Source organism: Oncorhynchus kisutch, linkage group LG13, assembly GCF_002021735.2.
Source record: "Oncorhynchus kisutch isolate 150728-3 linkage group LG13, Okis_V2, whole genome shotgun sequence".
Taxonomy (NCBI): Eukaryota; Metazoa; Chordata; class Actinopteri; order Salmoniformes; family Salmonidae; genus Oncorhynchus; species Oncorhynchus kisutch.
In genome coordinates, this window is record NC_034186.2 from 7399561 (window position 1) to 7422026 (window position 22466).

The window sequence follows — 22466 nt, forward strand, 5'->3', positions numbered from 1 at the left end:
AAAGAAATCTTTTTTTTTTAAAGACTGTCAATTAAGTTTATTGGATGGAGTATTCCCAGACAGCATAAAGATAGAGTGGGATGGTGGTTGGAAGAGCGCGCTTGTTTGAAATGTAAAAGCATAGCGCTAAGCTATTGATAAAGAAGAACATCAAGACCAAGCAGCTGCTTTACAAGTGGATACCTTGTTCAGCGTTACATCCTGAGGGGTTCCTGCTGATTGTACTGTGATTGTGACAGACGGTTAAATTGGCGTCCCTTGAGAAGGCAAGAACAAGATATATGCTAGGAGATGTGCAGTATTATCAAGGAGAACTATACTTTGGATGATACGGATGAGGAATGGAGGGAAAAGGAGGTCAGAGAGAGAGAGAGAGAGAGAGAGAGAAAGTGGGTGAGCTTGAGTCGGTTAAAAATGTTGGGAAAAAGGGAGATGGTTTGTTAAAGAAGAATGGTAGAAAGTGTAAGCAGAGTGAGCTGAAGACGGGAAGAGAAATGGAAGTGAATGAGGGCGACGTATCGGGTGTGGTGAAGTTCTCTGAGCCCGAGGCTAGCACCGAGGGTCAGGATAAAGATGAGTCTGTGACAGTAGGATTGACGTTTTTGGGAAAAAGTGGACCGTTGCCTTTTTGGCTGATCCATTTGTGGTTTCAGGGTGAGTGAAAAGAGAGTTGGGTGCTGTGGAATCGGTGAGGGTAACCAGAAGTAGTCTTGTGATAATTGTTTGTGTTTCTGCTGGTTATAGGGAGGAGGCACTCTGCGCTAAACGAATGGGGCAATTGTTTTGTTCTCAAGGAAAGGGAGCCATTAAAAGAAGTGATTACTGGGGTAGCGGTAAAAGTATTTGGGTGTGTGGGACTTGACGTCAACGGGGTGTGTTAAGTGGTGGTGTCCCATCCTTTCAGGCTGTTGGCCTGAAGTATATTATTTTATTTAACATGGCGAATCAGTTTAAGAACAAATTCTTATTTTCAATGACGGCCTTCCCCGGCCAAACCCTAACGACACTGGGCTAATTGTGTGCTGCCCTATGGGGCTCCCAATCATTGCCAGTTGTGATACAGCCTGGAATCAAACCAGGGTCTGTAGCACCTCTAGCACTGAGATGCTGTGCCTTAGACCACTGCGCCACTCAGGAGCCTTAAAGTAGGGCTAAATAGATTTAAATAGTGGAGAAGGGTGATGTTATTTTTTATTATAATAATTTTTGGTGTGAATGTAGTGTTAGATGGTCGGGTATTTTGTTTTTTCCTCAAGCAAAGTATAAGGGAGTTGCACTCCAGTCTAATAGGTGGCGGTAGTGCAACATTTATTGGATGCTAACCGCCGTTAAACTTCATCGAAGAAGAAACACATCGTTGACGCTCATGTCAGGGAGCTTGTGTAAAAGGGGGTGGAGATTTGTACAACTATTATTTCATTTATTTTTCATTGTATTCACAGGAATGTCCCTGTATTGATATGTATAGTTGTTATTGTTGTTGCAAAAGATTTAAAAAAAATTTTTTAACACTGCCGGAAGAAGGAAATGTGACGTAGGAAACGGTTTCCACTTGATTGCACAGCCACAACATTTACTATATCATAAAAACTTAATTTAAGGTTAGGAATAAGGATTGCAGTGTGGTTAAGGTTAACGTCAAGGTTAGTTTTAAAATCATATTTAAAGACGTTACATTTTAGAAATGGGCGGGGTTAAATACTTTGTGGCTGTGGTAACTAGTGACGACAGTAGAAAGCCCGAGATTCAACATGGCCACTTACATGATAATGCTGGGTGCTTGCAAGCAGACTTCTAAAAACGGCGCAATCTTGTCGAAAAATTACTCCAATATGTTTACAACGGGGACCGTGCGATCTCTCGTTAGCGAGTCATCTAACTGGACTGGAATGGTGGCCAAAAGATCTTATTCTACAAACGGTACGCTTAGGAAAACATTATGCAACGCCCGCTATGGGAACGCTGTTACATCAATGACAGGAGCCGGGAGGCTAGCGAAGCTCAACCGATGGACAAGGGTCACCGGTTTTTATTCCGGGGAAAGAGCGATTCTCGGCTGCGGGCCTTCGACCAGCTACAACCAGATAAGATTGTTTGGCAACCGAGGCAGCGGCGCTGGCTTCTCGGGGGAAGATGGGTCGGAGAGCAGCGGGTCTGGGGGAGACGAGTCGGGGGGAGATGGAGGAACATCGTACAACTCCCCCCAGATGACAGCTCTCACCCCCATGCTGGTCCCTGAAGTGTTCCCCAACGTACCACTGATCGCCGTCAGTAGGAACCCGGTTTTCCCAAGGTTTATCAAAATTATCGAGGTAAGCAGCGCCGACTCATTAGACACCGAGGTCTCCCAAGGACACATCTGGATGATGCAATATTCAGAATTAGAAAATGCACTTATTTTGAATGACTAGTGTCTCTCTACCAGTGTGTCAACTTAAAGTTGCAACACTTAACTTTTTAGGAGACCTGACAAAACGCACATAGAAATGGGAGTTATAAATCTGTCATTCTCATTTAAAGCAAATCTAAGCTCTGTTCTATGATATTTCTATGATTCCTGTTTTAAGTTTAGTTTTCTGCTTTACACCAGCTTCAAACAGCTGAAAATCCAATATTTTTGTTTATATAAAATATATTTCACAGCAGTTTAGATGGTACAATGATTCTCTACACTATACTTGCTTGTTTTGTCACATAAACTGAAATTAGGCAAACTATTAGATTTTTAGCAACAAGGAAATGGCAGAGCGATTCATGCATAGTGGGTCTTACATCTTAGTGCCTCCAATCTAAGTCTTACATGGAATTGCATCATATTCAATGCTAGTACTGTATGTGGTCAGCGTTGCTGTAGATCTTTTCGATCTAACATTTTTTTTAATTTTTTTTTAGGGGAATCATTTTCTTTTTGTTTTTGTTAATGCATTAGTTGCATTTTCAAACATCTTGTTGTTGTGCAAGTAAGCTAATCATTACATATATTAGATGGTGTGTTTCATTTTGTAGGTGAAGAACAAGGGGCTTATGGATCTTCTGAGGAGAAAAGTCAGACTTGCCCAACCGTACGCTGGAGTGTTCCTGAAGAAAGATGATGCGTAAGGGACATCTTTCTTCAACTGTAACCTCTACGGCCTGTGATGACAGCATTATAGCAATATATCTATAACATGAAGCAGACCAAACTCTTTGGTTCTTTAAAAACCTGTTGTAACATATTGTGTGCTTGGAAAATAAATGCATGTGACTCTGGATGACAACATAATGATTTCCAACATTAGGGCTGTTTTCCTAAAGAAGTTAAATCCACTTTGTTTTGTCTCACTTGCCACAATACTAAGGAGTATCGCGATACTGGTATCATCCTGGATCTAGTACTTGCCCTTTTAGACAGATCCTACTGTATTCTCTCTGTTGACATTCTCTCTCTCTCGTCTCTCTCTGGGGTTCTTCAGTAATGAGACTGATGTGGTGGAGAGTCTGGATGCCATCTACAACACAGGAACTTTTGTACAGATCCATGAGATGCAGGACCTTGGTGACAAGCTGAGGATGATTGTTATGGGCCACAGAAGGTAGGGGTGAAGAAGAAAGAACTTACTATGCATGTTATGTTACCTTTTTGATATTTCATCTGTACAGTGTGTGTTAGTGTCCATTGGAAACATACGCACTGTACGAAATACTCTTTTCTCTCTGGTAGAATCCGCATCACCAAGCAGATGGAGGTGGAGCCGGATGAGCCTGCCTCTGCTGCCTCTGAGTCTGCCTCTGTCACTGAACCAGGGAGCCAGCCCAATGTCTCACGCCGGAAGCCCAAGAGAAAAGAGCGTAAAGAGCCAGCGATCCTGGCCGAAACAATGGAGGAGAAGGTGCAGGAGGCAGACGTGACAGTAGAGGCGCTCCCGCTGCCCTCCTCTGATATCCTCATGGTGGAGGTAGACAACGTGGTGCACCAACAGTTTGAGGTCTCAGAGGAAGTCAAGGTAGGCATTTGGATTCTACAGTGCCTTTGAAAAATACTCAGACCACTTAACTTTTATCACATTTGGTTATGTTAGTCTTATTCTAAAATTGATTAAATATACTTTTTTTCTCATCAATCAATTCACAATACCCCATAATGACAAAGCAAAAACAGATTTGTAGATGTTTTTTTCGTTCAAAATGTAAAAACCGATACCTTATTTACATAAGTATTCAGACCCTTTGCTATGAGACTTTAAATTGAGCTCATGTGCATCCTGTTTCCATTGATCATCCTTGAGATGGTTCTACAACTTGATTGGAGTCTACCTGTGGTATATTCAATTGATTGGACGTGATTTGAAAGGCATGCACCTGTCTATATAGGTCCCACAGTTGACAGTGGATGTCAGAGCAGAAACCAAGCCATGAGGTTGAAGGAATTGTCCGTAGAGCTCCGAGACATGATAGTGTCGAGGTACAGATCTGGGGAAGGGTACCAAAACATTTCTGCAGCATTGAAGGTCCCAAGAACACAGTGGCCTCCATCATTCTTAAATGGAACAAGTATGGAACCACCAAGACTCTTCCTAGAGCTGGCTGCCCGGCCAAACTGAGCAATCGGGGGAGAAGGGCCTTGGTCAGGGATGTGACCAAGAATTTGATTGTCACTCTGACAGAGCTTCAGAGTTCCTCTGTTGAGATGGGATAAACTTTCAGAAGGACAACCATCTCTGCAGAACTCCACCAATCAGGCCGTTATGGTAGAGTGGTCAGACGGAAGCCACTTCTCAGTAAAAGGCACCTGACAGCCCACTTGGAGTTTGCCAAAAGGCACCTAAAGACTCTCAGACCATAAGAAACAAGATTCTCTGGTCTGATAAAACCAAGATTGAACTCTTTGGCCTGAATGTCGAACGTAATGTCTGCAGGAAACCTGGCACCATCCCTACGGTGAAGCATGGTGGTGGCAGTGTCATGCTGTGGGGATGTGCTCGTATTTCTTGGCCCAAGCAAGTCTCCTCCTTATTGGTGTCCTTTAGTAGTGGTTTCTTTGCAGCAATTTGACCATGAAGGCCTGATTCTCGCAGTCTCCTCTGAACAGTTGATGTTGAGATGTGTCTGTTACTTGAACTCTGTGAAGCATTTATTTGGGCTGCAATTTCTGACGCTGGTAACTAATGAACTTATCCTCTGCAGCAGAGGTAACTATGGGTCTTCCTTTCCTGTGGCAGTTCTCATGAGAGCCAGTTTCATCATAGCGTTTTGATGGTTTTTGCGACTGCACGTGAAGAAACTTACAAAGTTCTTGACAATTTCCGGAATGACTGACCTACATGTCTTAAAGTAATGATGGACTGTTTCTCTTTGCTTATTATGGCAAGAACAGCTCAAATATGGACTTTTTCTTTTACCAAATAGGACTGTCTTCTGTATACCACCCCTACCTTGTCAAAACACAACTGATTGATGCAAACACATTAACATGGAAAGAAATTCCACAAATGGACTTTTAACAAAGCACCCCTGTTAAATGAAATGCATTCCAGGTGACTACCTCATGAAGCTGGTTGAGAGAATGTCAAGGGTGTGCAAAGCTGTTATCAAGGCAAAGGGTGGCTACTTTGAAGAATCTCAAATATTATTTTGATTTGATTAACACTTTTGGTTACTACATGATTCCATATGTGCTATTTCATAGTTTTGATGTCTTCCCTATTATTCTACAATGTAGAAAATAGTAAAAATAAAGAAAAACCCTGTAATGAGTAGGTATGTCCAAACTTTTGACTGGTACTGTATATAATTCATTTATAAGTCGGAAAATGTTTTTTAGCAACTGCAGATTTCCCCTTTAACCACGCATTGTAGCGCGATGCCTTGATAACGATGCCCTTATTCTACTCCTCCTATGTTCCTCTGGCGATGTAGAGGTGAATCCAGGCCCTGCAGTGCCTAGCTCCACTCCTATTCCCCAGGCGCTCTCTTTTGACGACTTCTGTAACCGTAATAGCCTTGGTTTCATGCATGTTAACATTAGAAGCCTCCTCCCTAAGTTTGTTCTATTCACTGCTTTAGCACACTCTGCCAACCCGGATGTTCTAGCTGTGTCTGAATCCTGGCTTAGGAAGACCACCAAAAATTCAGACATTTTAATTCCAAACTACAACATTTTCAGACAAGATAGAACTGCCAAAGGGGGCGGTGTTGCAATCTACTGCAAAGATAGCCTGCAGAGTTCTGTCCTACTATCCAGGTCTGTACCCAAACAATTTGAACTTCTACTTTTAAAAATCCACCTCTCTAAAAACAAGTCTCTCACCGTTGCCGCCTGCTATAGACCACCCTCTGCCCCCAGCTGTGCTCTGGACACCATATGTGAACTGATTGCCCCCCATCTATCTTCAGAGTTCGTGCTGCTAGGCGACCTAAACTGGAACATGCTTAACACCCCAGCCATCCTACAATCTAAACTTGATGCCCTCAATCTCACACAAATTATCAATGAACCTACCAGGTACCTCCCCAAAGCCTTAAACACGGGCACCCTCCAAGATATCATCCTAACCAACTTCCCCTCTAAATACACCTCTGCTGTCTTCAACCAAGATCTCAGCGATCACTGCCTCATTGCCTGCATCCGTAATGGGTCAGCGGTCAAACGACCTCCACTCATCACTGTAAAACGCTCCCTGAAACACTTCTGCGAGCAGGCCTTTCTAATCGACCTGGCCGGGGTATCCTGGAAGGATATTGATCTCATCCCGTCAGTAGAGGATGCCTGGTTATTTTTTTTAAATGCCTTCCTAACCATCTTAAATAAACATGCCCCATTCAAGAAATTTAGAACCAGGAACAGATATAGCCCTTGGTTCTCCCCAGACCTGACTGCCCTTAACCAACACAAAAACATCCTATGGCGTTCTGCATTAGCATCGAACAGCCCCCGTGATATGCAGCTGTTCAGGGAAGCTAGAAACCATTATACACAGGCAGTTAGAAAAGCCAAGGCTAGCTTTTTCAAGCAGAAATTTGCTTCCTGCAACACTAACTCAAAAAAGTTCTGGGACACTGTAAAGTCCATGGAGAATAAGAACACCTCCTCCCAGCTGCCCACTGCACTGAAGATAGGAAACACTGTCACCACTGATAAATCCAAAATAATTGAGAATTTCAATAAGCATTTTTCTACGGCTGGCCATGCTTTCCACCTGGCTACTCCTACCCCGGACAACAGCACTGCACCCCCAACAGCAACTCGCCCAAGCCTTCCCCATTTCTCCTTCTCCCAAATCCATTCAGCTGATGTTCTGAAAGAGCTGCAAAATCTGGACCCCTACAAATCAGCCGGGCTAGAAAATCTGGACCCTTTCTTTCTAAAATTATCTGCCGAAATTGTTGCCACCCCTATTACTAGCCTGTTCAACCTCTCTTTCGTGTCGTCTGAGATTCCCAAAGATTGGAAAGCAGCTGCGGTCATCCCCCTCTTCAAAGGGGGGGACACTCTTGACCCAAACTGCTACAGACCTATATCTATCCTACCGTGCCTTTCTAAGGTCTTCGAAAGCCAAGTCAACAAACAGATTACCGACCATTTCGAATCTCACCATACCTTCTCTGCTATGCAATCCGGTTTCAGAGCTGGTCATGGGTGCACCTCAGCCACGCTCAAGGTCCTAAACGATATCTTAACCGCCATCGATAAGAAACATTACTGTGCAGCCGTATTCATTGATCTGGCCAAGGCTTTCGACTCTGTCAATCACCATATCCTCATCGGCAGACTCGACAGCCTTGGTTTCTCAAATGATTGCCTCGCCTGGTTCACCAACTACTTCTCTGATAGAGTTCAGTGTGTCAAATCGGAGGGTCTGCTGTCCGGACCTCTGGCAGTCTCTATGGGGGTGCCACAGGGTTCAATTCTTGGACCGACTCTCTTCTCTGTATACATCAATGAGGTCGCTCTTGCTGCTGGTGAGTCCCTGATCCACCTCTACGCAGACGACACCATTCTGTATACTTCCGGCCCTTCTTTGGACACTGTGTTAACAACCCTCCAGGCAAGCTTCAATGCCATACAACTCTCCTTCCGTGGCCTCCAATTGCTCTTAAATACAAGTAAAACTAAATGCATGCTCTTCAACCGATCGCTACCTGCACCTACCCGCCTGTCCAACATCACTACTCTGGACGGCTCTGACTTAGAATACGTGGACAACTACAAATACTTAGGTGTCTGGTTAGACTGTAAACTCTCCTTCCAGACCCATATCAAACATCTCCAATCCAAAGTTAAATCTAGAATTGGCTTCCTATTTCGCAACAAAGCATCCTTCACTCATGCTGCCAAACATACCCTTGTAAAACTGACCATCCTACCAATCCTCGACTTTGGCGATGTCATTTACAAAATAGCCTCCAATACCCTACTCAGCAAATTGGATGCAGTCTATCACAGTGCAATCCGTTTTATCAGCAAAGCCCCATATACTACCCACCATTGCGACCTGTACGCTCTCGTTGGCTGGCCCTCGCTTCATACTCGTCGCCAAACCCACTGGCTCCATGTCATCTACAAGACCCTGCTAGGTAAAGTCCCCCCTTATCTCAGCTCGCTGGTCACCATAGCATCTCCCACCTGTAGCACAAAAATCTCTGAAACTGGAAACACTTATCTCCCTCACTAGCTTTAAGCACCAACTGTCAGAGCAGCTCACAGATTACGGCACCTGTACATAGCCCACCTATAATTTAGCCCAAACAACTACCTCTTTCCCAACTGTATTTAATTTTAATTTATTTATTTATTTTGCTCCTTTGCACCCCATTATTTTTTATTTCTACTTTGCACATTCTTCCATTGCAAAACTACCATTCCAGTATTTTACTTGCTATATTGTATTTACTTTGCCATCATGGCCTTTTTTGCCTTTACCTCCCTTCTCACCTCATTTGCTCACATTGTATATAGACTTGTTTATACTGCATTATTGACTGTATGTTTGTTTTTACTCCATGTGTAACTCTGTGTCGTTTTATCTGTCGAACTGCTTTGCTTTATCTTGGCCAGGTCGCAATTGTAAATGAGAACTTGTTCTCAACTTGCCTACCTGGTTAAATAAAGGTAAAATAATAAATAAAATAAAATAACAGAGTGCATTTGCTTTGTTTGAAGGCCCTGACGGCAGAGATCGTGAAGACCATCCGTGACATCATCGCCCTTAATCCACTTTACAGGTAATGACATCCTTTCTTTACAAATGCATAATTGTCATTCAAAATACCTAGGAAAGTGATGTCTCTTCCATTGTCTAGATGGCGGTAATTATGAATGCATCAATAGTCCAGAACTCGTATGTTTTTTGTTTTTTGAATGACTGAATGTTACTGACTATTTAAGGTTTTACTTAAAATGCCCACACAAGTTTCAGCCTCCCCCCCCCCCCCCCCCCTTTTTTTGTTTGTTGAATACACGAGAGTGTCAAATGACTAACATGTAATTGTATCTGTGTGTGTGCATGCAGAGAGTCTGTTCTTCAGATGATGCAGGCTGGGCAGAGAGTAGTGGACAACCCCATCTATCTGAGTGACATGGGAGCCGCTCTCACAGGGGCCGAATCACACGAGCTGCAGGACGTACTGGAAGAGACCAATGTAAGTGGACAGGGATTATCCTCACTAACAAACATGATCAATTCTTTACAATTTATTATTATTTTTATCCCTTTTTCTCTCCATGGATGTTCAAGCTAAAAAAAGAGAAAAAAGAGATTGTCAATATAATATTCTTGGTGCTTTAAAAAATCTTTTTTTTTTTTCAATAACTGTCACTCTCTCCTCAGATTCCCAAACGTCTCTACAAGGCTTTATCACTTCTGAAGAAAGAATACGAGCTGAGTAAGCTGCAGCAGCGTCTCGGCAGAGAGGTAAAATAACGTTGTCCTCTTTACACTATTTTGAGATGTACAGTATCTCTTCAAAACCATTTTTTTGTTCATCACCTCAAGCTCTTTGCAAAAAATGTAATGGCACATTGTACAGTAAAATAGTCACTTAAATGAATGGCGAAGATGGTCCGGACAGGCACCAATCCAATATGACGACTTTCCCATTCCTAGCACAGAAAATAAAAATATATATATATTTGATATAATGATTGTGATGTATTATTCTCTGTCAGGTGGAGGAGAAGATCAAGTTGACCCACAGGAAGTACCTGCTCCAGGAGCAGCTGAAGATCATTAAGAAGGAGCTGGGCCTGGAGAAGGAGGACAAGGATGCCATCGAGGAGAAGTTCAGGGAGAGGCTGAAGGAGCGCACCGTGCCCCAACACATCATGGACGTCATCAACGAGGAGCTAAACAAACTCGGCCTGCTGGACAACCACTCCTCAGAGTTCAAGTCAGTCCCTGATCCCCAAATCAACCCCTAGTCCATCCCTGTCCCCTGGATGTGGAGATCTGAGTGGATTGGATAGGTGTACTGTAAGCAATATGGCGACAATTCCACTTGGCCTATCAGAGGGCAAAATAGAGCTACCACCATACTGCTTAAACCTATCCAATCCTCACAGATATATATGTAAGTGCTGTGTGGGTAGGGGCTAGGGGTTGATTTGGGAATCAGGGACTGACCTCAGCATCTGCCTCACCTTTGAACTATCACTCAGAAAGAGCATATTTATTTTTGTTACATCTGTCCTATTTTATACGAACTAAATAAAAAATAAACTATTGAACAAGTACGTAATGAACATGCCTCTTGTATTAAACTGTTGGTTCTGTGTGCAGTGTGACCAGGAACTATCTGGACTGGCTGACCTCGATGCCCTGGGGAACTAATAGTGAGGAGAACCTGGAACTCAAACGGGCCAAAGAGGTGCTGGAGGAGGACCATTATGGGATGGACGATGTCAAGAAACGCATTCTGGTGAGAGAATTGTACTGTGGGATCACCATGGTTACAATCCAGTGGTTGACGGTTGGACTTGTGGATGTGAACAATCTAATCTGTTGGGTGACTAGTGTCTTTTTTATTAGAGTAAATACAAAGTTTCCTCTTGACCTCACCCTTCTTCCTCTCTTTCTTCCTGCAGGAGTTTATTGCGGTGAGTCAGTTGAGAGGCTCGACCCAGGGAAAGATCCTGTGTTTCTATGGTCCTCCTGGTGTGGGGAAGACCAGTATCGCCCGCTCCATCGCCAGAGCACTCAACCGAGAGTATTTCCGCTTCAGTGTTGGTGGAATGACCGACGTCGCTGAAATCAAAGGACACAGGTAGAAGGCACTAATTAGCTGCTGTTCATTGCTCAATACATCAATTCTGTTAGCATTCACGTTCTATACAATCCAACGTTGAGAGTAACTAATTATTTATTGTACTTTTGTTTGTTTTCAGGAGAACATATGTGGGAGCCATGCCTGGAAAAATCATTCAATGCCTCAAGAAGACAAAGACAGAAAACCCACTGGTCCTTATTGATGAGGTGAATAATACATGTAGTCACCTCTAGCTCTTATTTGGCTGACAGAAATGTAGTTTCACTATGTAGTCACCTCTAGCTCTTATTTGGCTGACAGAAATGTAGTTTCACTATGTAGTCACCTCTAGCTCTTATTTGGCTGACAGAAATGTAGTTTCACTATGTAGTCACCTCTAGCTCTTATTTGGCTGACAGAAATGTAGTTTCACTATGTAGTCACCTCTAGCTCTTATTTGGCTGACAGAAATGTAGTTTCATGCGTTTTGTTTGTATTATCGGTGAACTCTGTGATCGACTGTTCTGCCTTTTTTTTTTTATTCTTCCAGGTTGACAAGATAGGTCGTGGTTACCAAGGCGACCCGTCCTCAGCTCTGCTGGAGCTTCTGGACCCGGAGCAGAACTTCAACTTCCTGGATCACTACCTGGATGTGCCTGTTGACCTGTCCAAGGTAGGTGGACACACCTGTTAGGATGGACACACCTGTTAGGATGGACACACCTGTTAGGATGGACACACCTGTTAGGATGGACCTGTCCAAGGTAGGTGGACACACCTGTTAGGATGGACACACCTGTTAGGATGGACACACCTGTTAGGATGGACCTGTCCAAGGTAGGTGGACACACCTGTTAGGATGGACACACCTGTTAGGATGGACACACCTGTTAGGATGGACCTGTCCAAGGTAGGTGGACACACCTGTTAGGATGGACACACCTTTTAGACACACCTGTTAGGATGGACACACCTGTTAGGATGGACCTGTCCCTGGAGGGATTCGAGGTGTCCAGTCTCTTACAGCCCAGCACTAATAATGACTAGGTCCTGTTCTTGAATCTAACCGTTTGTGTCCTTGTTCTCTCCAGGTTCTGTTTATCTGCACCGCCAATGTGACTGACACCATCCCAGAGCCCCTCAGAGACCGTATGGAGATGATCAACGTGTCTGGATACGTGGCCCAGGAGAAACTAGCCATCGCTGAGGTAATGTGTCATCACACAAGATTCAATTGGACAAACATGATTTAACAAAACACCCACTCCACCTTACGGCAAACATTGGCTCATTAAACATGTTTGGATGGAAACATGTTTAATGCGAGTAGAGTACCTGTGAAACAATTTGTTGGTAACCTTTCCTAAAAACGTTTCCAATGCCGTTGTCACATGATCTATTTAATTGACCCAAATATTGATCCACCCCTTAACCACCAACATGTTTGACGGGTGGATGATATTTTGGGTCGATGAAATAGATCACGCGACAAATGGCATTGGAAACGTTTATATATTTTTTTGCTCAATATTTGATAAAAGTAAACTGCAGTCATGCGACAATGCTTGGTCCCGGGCTCCTCCCCCTATATCCTGGGCTCCTCCCCCTAGGTCCTGAGCTCCTCCCCCCAGGTCCCAGGCTCCTCCCCCTCGGTCCTGGAAAATCAGGGACAGTTTATTAGCTTCAGATGATTTCAAGTTATGATGAACGTCACAGGGTGGTGAAAATGCACGGTGATGATGAGTTTGACTCTATAATCATGCTGGTGACACGATGATTGGTGCTTGGCTGCCAATTTAACCAATAAAACCAGTATGGGCAAATTTGCTATTTATCGCAAGACTTGTGGCAAAACTATCAACAGAGCTGAAAATGGGAAGGTAACATTTTAAATGAAAACTTACATTTTTTTAATCACAACAAGTCAGTTTAGTGGAATTCTGTTGGTAAAATTAGCATATTTTTTTGTGTGAATAAAAAACATGTGTGAAAAAATATTTTGACAAATTGATGGGTGACCTAGCTATTGGAGGTATCTCCATCTGACCGTGTCTCTGTCTCGCTCACTCTCACTCACACTCTCTTTCTCTCACTCTCTCACTCTCACTAACTAACAGAAGTACCTGGTACCTCAGTTGCGTACTCAATGTGGACTGACTGAAGATACGACCAACATCTCCCCAGAGGCTCTGAACCTTCTCATCAGACAGTACTGCAGAGAGAGTGGAGTCAGGAACCTACAGAAACAAGTGGAGAAGGTTAGGCCAGACTTCACCTTCTGACTGCATGTATTAGTGGCAAGTCTATATCGCTGTCAAAGGTGCTTCAACAAAGTAATGAGTAAAGGGTTTGAATACTTATGCATGTTTTATTTTATATATATATATATATACATTTTGCATACAATTCTAAAAACCTGTTTTCACTTTGTCATTATGGGGTATTGTGTGTAGATGAGGGGGAAAAAACAATATTTTAAGAATAAGGTTGTAACGTAACAAAATATGGAAAAGGTTAGGGGTCTGAATACTTTCAGAATGCACTGTATACACGATGGGGTTAATCTTGACTTTGAAGTCTCATTTTCACTCATTCGATTTAAGTAGAAATTAGGATTCTCCCCTAATGAAAGGAAATCATTTGACTTTAGGATTTTGCTGATGTTTTTGATTATGTGTCCAGGTGTTCCGGAAAGTGGCGTTCCGTATCGTGAGTGGAGAGGAGACTGCGGTCCAGGTTACCCCCGACAACCTGCAGGATTACGTCGGCAAGCCCATCTTCACTGTGGATAGGATGTATGACGTCACACCGCCTGGTGTTGTCATGGGCCTGGCATGGACAGCCATGGGTAAGAATGACCTAGAGACGTAGAAGAGAGGTGTGTTTTACAACCAGCATTATGCATAGACAACAACACAAACACCGCTCTGATCTTAACCCTCTGGAATGTAAGCCTGGGGATCATTTAGCTATTTGATTTAGAATTTTATTTAAAAAGATATACAGTACTAGTCAAAAGTTGGGACACCTACTCATTCAAGGGTTTTGCTTTATTTTTACTATTTTCAACATTGTAGAATAATAGACAAGTATGAAATAACACATATGGAATCTTGTAGTAACCAAAAAAAGTATGAAACAAATCAAAGTGTATTTTATATTTGAGATTCTTCAAAGTAGCCACCCTTTGCCTTGATGACAGCTTTGCACACTCTTGGCATTCTCTCAAATAGCTTCACCTGGAATGCTTTTCCAACAGTCTTGAAGGAGTTCCCACATATGCTGAGCACTTGTCGGCTGCTTTTCCTTCACTCTGCAGTTCAAACCATCTCATTTGGGTTGAGGTTAGGTAATTGTGGAGGCCAGGTCATCTGATGAAGCACTCTATCACTCTCCTTCATGGTCAAATAGCACTTACACAGCATGAAGGTGTGTTGGGTCATTATCCTGTTGAAAAACAAATGATGGACCCACTAAGCGCAAAACAGATTGGGTGGTGTATCGCTGCAGAATTTTGTGGTAGCCATGCTGGTTAAGGGTGCCTTGAATTCTAAATAAATCACTGACAGTGTCACCAGCAAAGCACCATCACACCACCTCCTCCATGCTTCACAGTGAGAACCACACTTACGGAGATCATCCGTTCACCTACTCTGTGTCTCACAAACACGGCGGTTGGAACCAAAAATCTCTAATTTGGACTCATTAGACCAAAGGACAGTTTCCACCGGTCTAATTTCCATTGCTCGGCCCAAGCAGGTCTCTTCTTATTGTTGTCTTTTAGTAGTGGTTTCTTTGGGCCTGATTCACACAGTCTCCTCTGAACAGTTGCTGTTGAGATGTGTCTGTTACTTGAACTCTTATCATTTATTTGGGCTGCAATCTGAGGTGGAGTTAACTGTGAAGAACTTATTATGCAGCAGAGGTAACTCTGGGTCTTTCTTTCTTTTGGCGGTCCTCATGAGAGCCAGTTTCATCATAGCGCTTGATTGTTTTTGCGACCCCACTTGAAGAAACATAAGACGTTCCTGACATTTTCTGGAATGACTGACCTTCATGTCTTAAAGTAATGATTGGCTGTTGTTTTTTTATTAGTGTGTAGCCCAAACTGTTCTGACTCTACAGACAGAAGTTGGCAGATCGGCTGTACCGACTTAAGACGAGTCCCGTGACTCGTGTGTGTGTGTGTGTGGGTGGGGGGGTCGTAAGATGAAAACATGTACGTGTGAGTCTCATCTTTCCATTTATTAGTTTTGTAGGCCACACCGTTCAGATGCTACAGATGGTTTTGTGAGAAGACAGGTTTATTTTTTTGGGGGCGGGGGCGATATGTCTGACAAACACCGCCGTAGTTCTGCCGCTGTGGATACAGAGCTAACATCGGCAGATACAGTGGATTGAGATGCAGCCCATGCAGATATCTCTATCTTAAACAGATGGATTTTTGACAGGGGATGTTTCTATTATGCTAATTAGATTTAGCGGACATCTCCTCCTAAAGTTTTTTTTAAAAGTCCATCTCTCCTCTCCAGGTGGCACCACGCTGTTCATCGAGACGTCCCTGAGACGGCCGCGGGACACTGGGGGTAAGGATAAGGACGGCCCCAGGGACGGGTCCCTGGAGGTCACAGGGCAGCTGGGAGATGTGATGAAGGAGAGCTCTAAGATCGCCAGTACCTTCGCCAGGACCTTCCTCATGAAGCAACAGCCGGACAACGACTTTTTCTCTGGCGCCCACCTCCATTTGCACGTCCCTGAGGTAAAGGTTGATGATATGACACTGTCCTCACAGACAGCATTTAAAAAATAAAATAAAATGTATTGTATTCTATACCCCTTCCGTACAAACTGGCAGTTTGGTGTTTTTCCATCGATGTCCACATTTCAGCCAACCATTGTAATCTGATCTCTTTAATCACTCACCGTATTACAGTTTTCTATGAAACGGGACCTTGGTTGTACCAAACAAACAGTTTCTCCTCCTCTCTCCCTGTACGGCTGCTGTGGTTATCGACAGGGTGCTACTCCCAAGGACGGCCCCAGTGCTGGCTGCACCATCGTCACGGCCCTGCTGTCCCTGGCCACCAACACGCCAGTGCGGGAGAACGTGGCCATGACTGGAGAGGTGTCCCTGACCGGAAAGATCCTGCCTGTGGGAGGCATCAAGGAGAAGACCATTGCTGTGAGTCACGTCACTCTTAATAACACTGTTTTAGTTACCTGGGAGCTTAATGGGATAATTGGTCAACTTCATACCTTTTTTTAATTAGTTTTATTTATTTTTTATGAGAAAGAGAACGAAATGTAGTTCTAGTAGGCTGATCCTTTACATATTGTATTACAATTAAAAAACGTAACTTGTGAGGTGAGACACTTGATCAACAATGGTTTCATAACATTAGGGGGCGGCAGGGTAGCCTTGTGGTTAGAGCGTTAGAGCGTTGGACGAGTAACCGGAAGGTTGCCAGTTCAAACCCCCGAGCTGACATGGTACAAATCTGTCGTTCTGCCCCTGAACAAGGCAGTTAACCCACTGTTCCCCTGAACAAGGCAGTTAACCCACTGTTCCCCTGAACAAGGCAGTTAACCCACTGTTCCCCTGAACAAGGCAGTTAACCCACTGTTCCCCTGAACAAGGCAGTTAACCCACTGTTCCCCTGAACAAGGCAGTTAACCCACTGTTCCCCTGAACAAGGCAGTTAACCCACTGTTCCCCTGAACAAGGCAGTTAACCCACTGTTCCCCTGAACAAGGCAGTTAACCCACTGTTCCCCTGAACAAGGCAGTTAACCTAGACCAGTTAACCCACTGTTCCTAGGCCAGTTAACCCCACTGTTCTTAGGCCGTCCATTGAAAGTAAGAATTTGTTCTTAACTGACTTGCCTAGTTAAATAAACAAATAAACAGAAGACACCTTTGTCATTTTATTGCTAATTCCTGCAGAAAGCACACAAGCTACTGGTAAGACGGATATGCAAACGATATGTTTTTGCATATGACGTTCGTGCTTAATTTATGGTTACATTTTAGAGGTGGCAGGGTACGTATGGTTGTGTATGGAAGAGCTCATGTTCTGAAACTTATCTGAACTTTTATTATACTGAACAAAAATATAAAAGCAACAATTTTACTGAGTTATAGTTAATATAAGAAAATCCTGTCAATTTAAATACATTTAATTGGGCCATAATCTATGGATTTCACACGACTGGGCAGGGGCGTAGCCATGGCTGGGTATAGGACCACCCACTGGGGAGCCAGGTCCAGCCAATCAGAATACGTTTTTACCCACAAAAGTGCTTAATTACATACAGAAATACTCCTCAGTTTCATCCGCTGTCTAGTTGGCTGGTCTAAGATCCCGCAGGTTAAGAAGCCAGATGTGGAGGTCCTGGGTTGGCGTGGCTTCACATGGTCTGTGGTTGTGAGGCCGGTTAGATGTACTGCCAAATTCTCTAAAATTATGTTGGAGGCGGCTTATGGTAGAGGAATGAACATTCAATTCTCTGACAACAGCTTTGGTGGACATTCCTGCAGTTGGCATGCCAATTGCATGCTCCTTCAAAACTTGAGACATCTGTGGCATTGTGTTGTGTGACAAAACTCTACATTGTAGAGTGGACTTTTATTGTCCCCAGCACAAGATGCACCTGTGTAATGATCATGCTGTTTAATCAGCTTCTTGATATGCCACACCTGTCAAGTGGATGGATTATCTTGGCAAAGGAGAAATGCAAAAAAATGTGGGAAGTTTTTTATGGATATGGAACATTTCTGGGATATTTTATTTCAGCTCGTGAAACATCGGACCAACACATTAAATGTCACGTTTTCTATTTGTGTAGTTTTAGTACCAGTGACAATGAATATTCCTCCCTTATCTCCAGGCAAAGCGTGCAGGAGTGACCTGCATGATCTTACCAGCAGAGAACAAGAAGGACTTCTCTGACCTGCCAGAGTTCATCACAGAGGGCCTGGAGGTTCACTTTGTGGATCATTACAGCAAGATGTACCCCATTGTCTTTCCACAACAATGAACACTGAATTATGACTCTATGAAACTGGCACCTGAGCTGCTACCAGTGTTGGGGACAATTCAGGAAGAACAATGAAATTCCAATTCTCTTCAATGTGGAAAATGTTGAATTGTAATTTGTTTTACTTTAAGAATTGACTGGAATTAAAATGGAATTCACCCCAACACAGATGGATAACAAGGAGTTAGATCAGACATCCTGAACTATGAAAGCAGATTTTCTGATCAGCATTGTTTTTTTATTTGGTTGTACATTCTCACCTGTTGTTAAAAGCCCCGTCTGAGACAGCTGTGTCATGAGAGCGGAACTTTAGATAGAAATGTATGATGTAGAACATATCATGTATTAGAGGGACATTTGAGATCTAAGTTGCATTTCTAATTACTGATGTTCAACCCTTAACCCCCCCCCCCCTACAAATTCCCCAATCAGATGGGGCATGTCGCGGCTACGCAGCCTAGACTAATTTTGCGTTTAATGTAACTGCTGATAAAACTTGCATATTTTAACTTGACCTTTATGCCAAAGTTTATTCCCACTTGATGAATGGTCTCATGACACCGTTGCCATTTATTACCTTTTTCTACAGCAAGTACACTGGTAAGACTATTGGCTGGCCCATCATTCACATGTCTAAAAATGCAGATGACCGCTCATGGCATTCTGTAAAGTACACTAACCAGACAGCGTAGTCAATTCTCCAGAATATTTACACAGGTGTAGAGCTGTATTCAAGGTCTGCATGACCTATTCTAATACAATGCGTATTAGAATAAATGGGTCTCCTCTGCAGAGTAAGTACAGTACCACTTCCATCATTCTAAAATGAGAAACAATGAAACAGTTGACTTTTTTTAAATACAAATATTTATTTGCAAGAACAGCTTTAATCCTTCTTGGCAGCAGCCTTCCTCATGGCAGCCAGGACATTGCTGAGCTCCTCCCTCTTTCTCTTGGCGCGGATGTGAGTGCCAATCTGGGAAGAAAACACAAAAGCTACATTACAATGGAAAAACCAAACACACACACGATGCAGGAAAACTACCATACTCAGGATGACAACACTAAAGCATGTCTCTGGGACAAGTTCAGTAATCAACATGTATAGGGATAGCAGTTGCATAATGCACAACTTGTCTTTGAGAATTAACTGATTGGACAAACTACAAGTCTAATCCAATAGTTGATGAATCTTTCAATATATGCTCCATGATGCAAACAGTCCATATCTCCCCCCCCCCCCAACAGGTGGTAACATTTAACATTGTGGGTGCTACAAAATCTGTTCCGTTTGAAAAGGAAAAAAAGCCCTTGTTTTGTTAACTGTTGTTGATACACAAGAAAGCAGCTTCAAGAAACAAACCATCTGACATGAGCCAATGCCTTCATGCTGCCAACACCGCCACCAATACACCCCGGCCGGGTTGGTAAGCAGGGGAGTTTTACATACCCTCTTCTTGATGAACTTGAGGGCACGCTTATCCTTGGACACCTTCAGCAACTCCATGGCACGCCTCTCGTAAGGGGCGAAGCCACACACCTCGCGGATCATGTCACGCACAAACTTGCTGTGCTTGGTCAGACGCTGAAATAAAATTAAACAAATCAGCAAGTTTGTCAAACAACCAGTTCTAAAGTCACTGTGGAAATATAGATCGTTAACCATGAGAGAGAAAAAGGCTTTTATTCAGAGCTACTATTTATATATTTGAGACCAAGCGTCCCTGTCTGCCGTGGAATGCAGACAGACAGGGATAGTAGGAAACTAGTTGATGTGTGCAGGGGGAACGACAGAACAGCACTGAACAAGCTGCACTGTAACTTATCCTGCTTTTGTAACAGTCTATTGGATCACTGAGTGCCACCTATGCTCAAGTTAAATTGTTGACCTATAATCTGATAACGGGGAACAAAGCCTGACCACTTTCAATCACTACAGGTGCGGCAGCTATGGGAATAACTATAAAATCAGAGCGGGGCTTGACCCAGCAATTCTAGGACAACAAAAAACAACCTCCTTTGGCAAAGTGTCCAGGGTCTAGACCCTTTACCGGAGGACTTAGGCTCTACCAACACCACACTACCTGAAATGGTTGTGTTTCTATCAGATTAACTCACCCCTCGTCTACGGGCGTGTTTGGGTGCGGTCACATTCTTGGTTACGGGGTGGCCTTTGCTAAGCCCCACGGCCATAGGATACCTGATAGCCATGTCTGTAGAGAGAGAGAAAATATATAAGTTTAGTTACATGTCATTCAAAGCATGAGACTTTAACTGGCTAGCTAGTTGCTGACCAACTAACTTACATTAGTGTCAGTACGGGTGCATCAAAGCTGGGACAGAGAATGAAAAACAGCTTCTATCTCAAGGCCACCGGGCTGTTAAAATAGCCACCCCTAGCCGGTACCCTGCCCTTAGCCAGAAACCAAGTGTTTAATCATTCCTGTACCTCAGAGGTGGCAGGTAGCCTAGTGGTTAGAGCGTTGGGCCAGTAAAAGGTTGCTAGATCAAATCCCTGAGCTGACAAGGTAAGAATCTGTCGTTCTGCCCCTGAACAAGGCAGTTAACCCACTGTTCCCAACAATTTCAACGATTTTACTGAGTTAGGACCTATGAGGAAATCAGTCAATTGAAATAAATTCACTAGGCCCTGATTTATGGATTTTACATGACTGAATACAGATGTTGGTCTAAATATTTGATTTGAAGAAGAAAAAAAGGAACTTGTCATGAGTATTTCTGTGCATTCAAATTGCCATCGATAAAATGCAATTGTTTGTCTGTAGTTTATGCCTGCCAAATTCTTTAAATAATGTTGGAGGCGGCTTATGGTAGAAAACAGGACATTCCTGCAGTTAGCATGCCAATTGAACGGTAACTCAACTTGAGACATCTCGTGTTGTGTGACTAAACTGCACATTTTAGAGTGGCCTTTTATTGTCCCCAGGACAGGGGGCATCTGTTTAACGACCATGCTATTTAATGAGCTTCTTGATATGCCACACCTGTCAGGTGGATGAAAAATGCTCACTAATTTGAGATAAATAAGCTTGGGGGGGAGGAATTCCCAGCTCGTGAAACACAGGACCAGGCATTGCTCATCCTAATATTTCTTAATTCCATTATTTTGCTTTTTAAAATGTGTACGTGATATTACGGCACAGTTGGCGCTAGGAACTCAAGCATTTTTTGTTACGTGTGTGTGTATTTATTTTAATGTCAACTTACGGGTGTGGCCTTGGCAAGATAGCCAGCTAACTAACGTTACTGGTGATATCCTACAACGCTCATTGTATTTTTATTTAACCAGGTAGGCTAGTTGAACTAGTTCTCATTTACAACTGCGACCTGGCCAAGATGAAGCACAGCAGTGTCGTCAACTGCAATGTATATTTAACTAGCCACACTCCAGTCATGTAATAAACTACTTTAGGTGTTAACGTTAGAACTATTGATTCAGAAAGGTAGCCAAAAATGGTCGTGACAGAATGCTGGCTAGCCTCTAACCGTGAACAATGTTAGCTAGCAAACGTATTACTACTGACGATAGAAGTACGGGTTTGCATTAAAGCAGATTTTTTTTTGTCAAGGACATGCATATTATCTGTAGTCATTGTAAAAAGAGTCGTTACGAAGCTCCAGCAATAACAAGCCCATGTGGTTCACATGTGTAGGGAAAGAGGCCATGTAAGCGCAGCAACTTTAGGTTGATGTTTACCGTGAAAATAGTATATTTATCACGACAATATTGGAAGAATCCTTTAAGCAATAAGTATACATTGTGTTGGTTTTATTCAAATTAGTAAAAAAGGAAGGATGTCAAGGATTTTGTAAAGATTTTAGATGATATAAATTCTTCATCAAATTCTTACCTGCTTTCTTTAATGGCGCACAAACCGGAAGGAAAGTTTAGCGGTGGATGTTGGGTAATGAGGGTTTTTCCAAAATAAAATACCAGTGAAATCTCTGTAGCGCCACCTGTGGGCGCGGACCATTTAGATTCAGCAGTCTCTTTTTTTTCAAGATAAATGCTTTGCAAAAGTGAATCGTTTAGAATATATCTTAGCAGACATTTGTAAAATCAGAGAGGAAGAGCGATTCTAATATAATTAATGTCCATTTCCATTTTATTCCCGTAATAATATTGTTGTAATGTTCAGGCTACAGGCCTATGTATCGTCATATTAGCTTAATATTAAAAGAAAAACA

At 43.0% G+C, this 22466-nt stretch overlaps 2 protein-coding genes and 1 non-coding gene across 3 annotated transcripts; 1 reads left to right on the forward strand and 2 right to left on the reverse strand.

Moving 5' to 3' along the window:
- Positions 1-1522: 1522 nt before the first annotated feature.
- Positions 1523-18771, forward strand: lonp1 (lon peptidase 1, mitochondrial). The gene is made up of 18 exons (XM_031785488.1): positions 1523-2312; positions 3007-3095; positions 3453-3572; positions 3701-3983; positions 9140-9201; positions 9489-9618; positions 9807-9890; positions 10145-10365; positions 10755-10893; positions 11060-11238; positions 11360-11447; positions 11771-11893; positions 12312-12428; positions 13338-13478; positions 13903-14068; positions 15753-15979; positions 16238-16402; positions 18108-18771. Exons 1-18 carry the CDS (start codon positions 1752-1754, stop codon positions 18255-18257), a joined length of 3045 nt encoding a protein of 1014 aa, XP_031641348.1. The 5' UTR covers positions 1523-1751; the 3' UTR covers positions 18258-18771.
- Positions 18772-19101: 330 nt separating this feature from the next.
- Positions 19102-22257, reverse strand: rpl36 (ribosomal protein L36). The gene is made up of 4 exons (XM_020471663.2): positions 22130-22257; positions 20376-20470; positions 19708-19842; positions 19102-19233 (listed from the first exon to the last, which is right to left on the reverse strand). The coding sequence occupies exons 2-4, from the start codon at positions 20466-20468 to the stop codon at positions 19144-19146; spliced, it is 318 nt and encodes a 105-aa protein (XP_020327252.1). The 5' UTR covers positions 20469-20470; positions 22130-22257; the 3' UTR covers positions 19102-19143.
- On the reverse strand, positions 19962-20090 carry LOC116353194 (small nucleolar RNA SNORA63). Its single transcript, XR_004202562.1, has one exon. It is a non-coding gene; the product is annotated as a small nucleolar RNA SNORA63 (small nucleolar RNA).
- Positions 22258-22466: the final 209 nt, after the last annotated feature.

What these genes read in the sequence shown, in the direction of transcription:
- lonp1 (XM_031785488.1), top strand. Translation starts at nt 1,752, where the DNA reads ATGGCCACTTACATGATAATGCTGGGTGCTTGCAAGCAGACTTCTAAA. An exon ending in AGCAGCGTCTCGGCAGAGAG is followed by an intron (nt 9,891 to 10,144) that starts GTAAAATAACGT and finishes ATTCTCTGTCAG; the next exon opens with GTGGAGGAGAAGATCAAGTT. An exon ending in CACTGGTCCTTATTGATGAG is followed by an intron (nt 11,448 to 11,770) that starts GTGAATAATACA and finishes TTATTCTTCCAG; the next exon opens with GTTGACAAGATAGGTCGTGG.
- rpl36 (XM_020471663.2), bottom strand. Translation starts at nt 20,468, where the DNA reads ATGGCTATCAGGTATCCTATGGCCGTGGGGCTTAGCAAAGGCCACCCC. An exon ending in AACACGCCCGTAGACGAGGG is followed by an intron (nt 19,843 to 20,375) that starts GTGAGTTAATCT and finishes ATTTTATTTCAG; the next exon opens with CGTCTGACCAAGCACAGCAA. An exon ending in TCAAGTTCATCAAGAAGAGG is followed by an intron (nt 19,234 to 19,707) that starts GTATGTAAAACT and finishes TTTTCTTCCCAG; the next exon opens with ATTGGCACTCACATCCGCGC.